We start from the raw sequence: 3,009 nt of genomic DNA on the forward strand, positions 1-3,009 counted from the left end.
CCCAAACCAAGCTGGTCACACCTGAAGTTCACAAACAGACCACGCGGGGTTGAAGAGTAAAGCCAACACAGACGCTGCAGTGTCCCTAACACCTGGGCAGGAGTGTTACAGTGCCCCCGAGCCGAAAGTTTCCACCTGACAAATTCTGATAACCACAATATTCACACTGTATGATGGTTTCAGGATTAGGTGAAACAAGGGATAACACAACTCAGAAGTTGACACCAGAAATCAAAATGGGGTGATCTCAGAGCAGGGACAAGGCTATGTGGAGGCAGTGAGGGCGGTGCGGAAAACACCATTGACTGCGACATGATTTTTAAGTTTTTTTTTTTCACACCGAAAAAACCCAAGTGGCCCATTTGTCCCGAAGCCTCGTTAAAGCCACTAGTTTGCTTTACACGATTAGTAGTTTGCAGGAGTGAAAATGGTTTCAGCGAAACATGCTAAAGCAGGTTTGCTCAGATGAGAGTCAAGAAGCAGGCAAGTCTTACCGTGTTAGCGCTGTGCAATTCCCTCCCTCTCTGTCAGAGTATGTGTTGTCAGGGCATGGCTCACATTTGGCAGTATTTCCATCTGTGACAAAAAACACTCTTTCATCTGCCAAGAATAAACAGCAAAAAACGTTGCTGTTTAAAATGTTTTCTCTTTGGGAAAGGCTACAAAAAATTCCTGACCTGCAGGAACAATTGCAAAGTAATTGCAGCACATTCTTGGATTAATCTTTGGTGTTTACAAGCCCGTTTTTTTTATTGAAGGGGGATGCTGTATAAAGTGATTTTGTCATCAAAAGATCACTATCCTGTAAATTGTATGCAGAGTACGACTGATACATCAAAAATCGGGCAATGAAACTCCCTCCTGCTTTGGGACTTTGGGTCAATGAAAAGACTTCCACAAAGCAAAAGGGATTACCTGTCTGCTGCAGCTGCTCCCCCTTGCCACAGGTCGGTATCCTCCGACATGTGGAGCACGTTTCTGTGGCACACAGGAAACCCAGAGGGCAGTCACACACTGCGTCGCGGGTGGGAATGCATTTGCTCTTCTCTAAATTGAGGGAATCAGGGAAAGAGAGAGATAGAGAGAGAGAGAGAGAGAGAGAAGGGGTTAATATTCACCAGTGATGCTCTGATGCTTTCAGAATTTCGACTCTCTTTTGGAATTTCTGCGGGACCTCCAGCGCAGCGCTTATGCTCTGCACTCACCATGCTGGCATTTCGTGCAAGAATGACACCTGTACAGCTCGGTGGCCTCCGCATTGTACGTGCCCGAGGGGCACTTTTCGCAGACGGTTTGCTGATTGTGAGTGCAGTCCTCCTTTACAAAGTGACCTGCAGGGTAAGAAAGGAGGCAAGGCATTACCAGGACACCAATAAAAAGCTGCAGTCAAGCGCCTAAGGCAGACGTTGCTCATGGTCCCTTTGAATAGGCTACAGCAGTGTACACCAGCATCCCAGCTGTGGCTGTCTACCGTGGCAAGGTCCTGGGTCGAGAGGTGTGGCCACAATGGAAAATTTGAGCCATACACAACATTCAGTTAAAAAATAAAAGTCAAGGGACACGGAGACACACATTTGAAATCGGACATGGTTGCTAATAGCGCCCTGAGTCACTAAGTGGTGCTGAGGTGACATGCATTTCAAGACCAATTTTTGGAATGCTAACATAGCTGTGGGAACAGCGAAAGCGAATTTAGAAAGGGGCCTTACCTTCAGGGCAGAGGTCACAGCACAGGTGCTCGTTGGGGTAATGTGTCTTGTCGTTGCACTTGTCTCCGAGGCACACCACCCAGGGCAACGTGAAGCAGGCAAGCAGCAGTGTAAGGTGTGTGGTGCACATGATGGCTTCTCCTTCCTGTCTGAAACTCAGGCTGAGCGCCTGTCACTCCATCGCCTTTATAGTGTTTCCAACCTGACGTCACACGCCTCTGTGGTCAGTTGGGCCTCCACAGAGACAAACAGAGACAGTGACAGGGAGAGGAAATAATAGAGGCTGTGAGTGAGCAATGAAATCAGAGGGAAACAAGGGAGAATTCATTCAGCTTAACACCCTTGAGAGACAGAGAGAGAGAAAGAGAGGAAAAGAAAAGAGGCTGAGAGAGAATGATGAAATGAGAGGGAAAAGGGGAACAAATTCAGAGTAGCGCAGCTGGGAGAAATAAGGCATACACTGTCTTTGCTGCAGGCTGGAAGCACTTTTAAACAAGCAGAACAAACCAGCATGCATGGATTTTCTCACCACATCTCACATGTCATACCACCAACAGACTCCCCCTGCAGCACAGGGGAAGCTATACACCAGTGATTGTGCTGGAAGTGGCTCTGGATAAGAGTGTCTGTCTAATGATTGTCATGTAATTCAAGTAAACCAAGGTTTTTGTATACTTGTCACAGGGACCCTCAGCAACGAATCCCACGCATGTTAACATTGAAAACAAATCTCGCCCTTGATCCTGCCTTTGAACAAAGGCTGCAATGCCCCACCTCAATATAATACAGCGAAAAAAGAACACAATAATTTAAAAGCAAATGGGAAATGGAAAGCAATACAGAGTCTAGAACACTGCGGGAAGTTTTGACTAATTCCCCTGCTCACGGGATAAAAACTGAAAAGGTGAGCCAGCCGAAACTGAAGTACACTGACACACACTATGTGCGCTGTACGTTGTGTATTGTCACACAGTTTAACTCTAGTATCTAGTAAAAAAAAAAAAAAACTGATGTCATCACCGAGAACCCAGGGTTATTTTCCATCTCTTTCTGTAATGGAACAAGAAGAAGCACCAGGAAATGAAACCTCTAGAAACCACAACCTTTGGAGCATTCAAACCCCAGCTCTACACAGTGCCAGATACGCCCTAGACTACTGGCAGAATGACGTTCCTCAGTGGGCCGAATGGCCGGTGCTTGTCACTACACTCCTTATGTTCTTGTGGTGCTATTTTCAAGAACATTGTCACCGCGCACGCTGCTGCTATCTCGGGTATGTGGTCACAGTGAACGATGCTAA

The 3,009-nt window shown here is 46.6% G+C and overlaps 1 protein-coding gene across 1 annotated transcript; it reads right to left on the reverse strand.

Moving 5' to 3' along the window:
* Positions 1–400: 400 nt before the first annotated feature.
* LOC118778738 (tumor necrosis factor receptor superfamily member 14-like) lies at positions 401–1,845 on the reverse strand. The gene is made up of 4 exons (XM_036530396.1): positions 1,710–1,845; positions 1,206–1,331; positions 916–1,047; positions 401–576 (listed from the first exon to the last, which is right to left on the reverse strand). The coding sequence occupies exons 1-4, from the start codon at positions 1,837–1,839 to the stop codon at positions 491–493; spliced, it is 474 nt and encodes a 157-aa protein (XP_036386289.1). The 5' UTR covers positions 1,840–1,845; the 3' UTR covers positions 401–490.
* Between the last annotated feature and the right edge of the window lie 1,164 nt (positions 1,846–3,009).

The sequence above is a fragment of the Megalops cyprinoides genome, chromosome 6, assembly GCF_013368585.1.
Source record: "Megalops cyprinoides isolate fMegCyp1 chromosome 6, fMegCyp1.pri, whole genome shotgun sequence".
NCBI classification, from domain to species: Eukaryota; Metazoa; Chordata; class Actinopteri; order Elopiformes; family Megalopidae; genus Megalops; species Megalops cyprinoides.

Coding starts and splice junctions, on each gene's coding strand:
- LOC118778738 (XM_036530396.1), bottom strand. CDS start 1,839: ATGTGCACCACACACCTTACACTGCTGCTTGCCTGCTTCACGTTGCCC. Junction 1,048..1,205: donor TTGCACGAAATGCCAGCATG/GTGAGTGCAGAG, acceptor CCCTCAATTTAG/AGAAGAGCAAATGCATTCCC. Junction 577..915: donor GGAGCAGCTGCAGCAGACAG/GTAATCCCTTTT, acceptor TTTTTGTCACAG/ATGGAAATACTGCCAAATGT.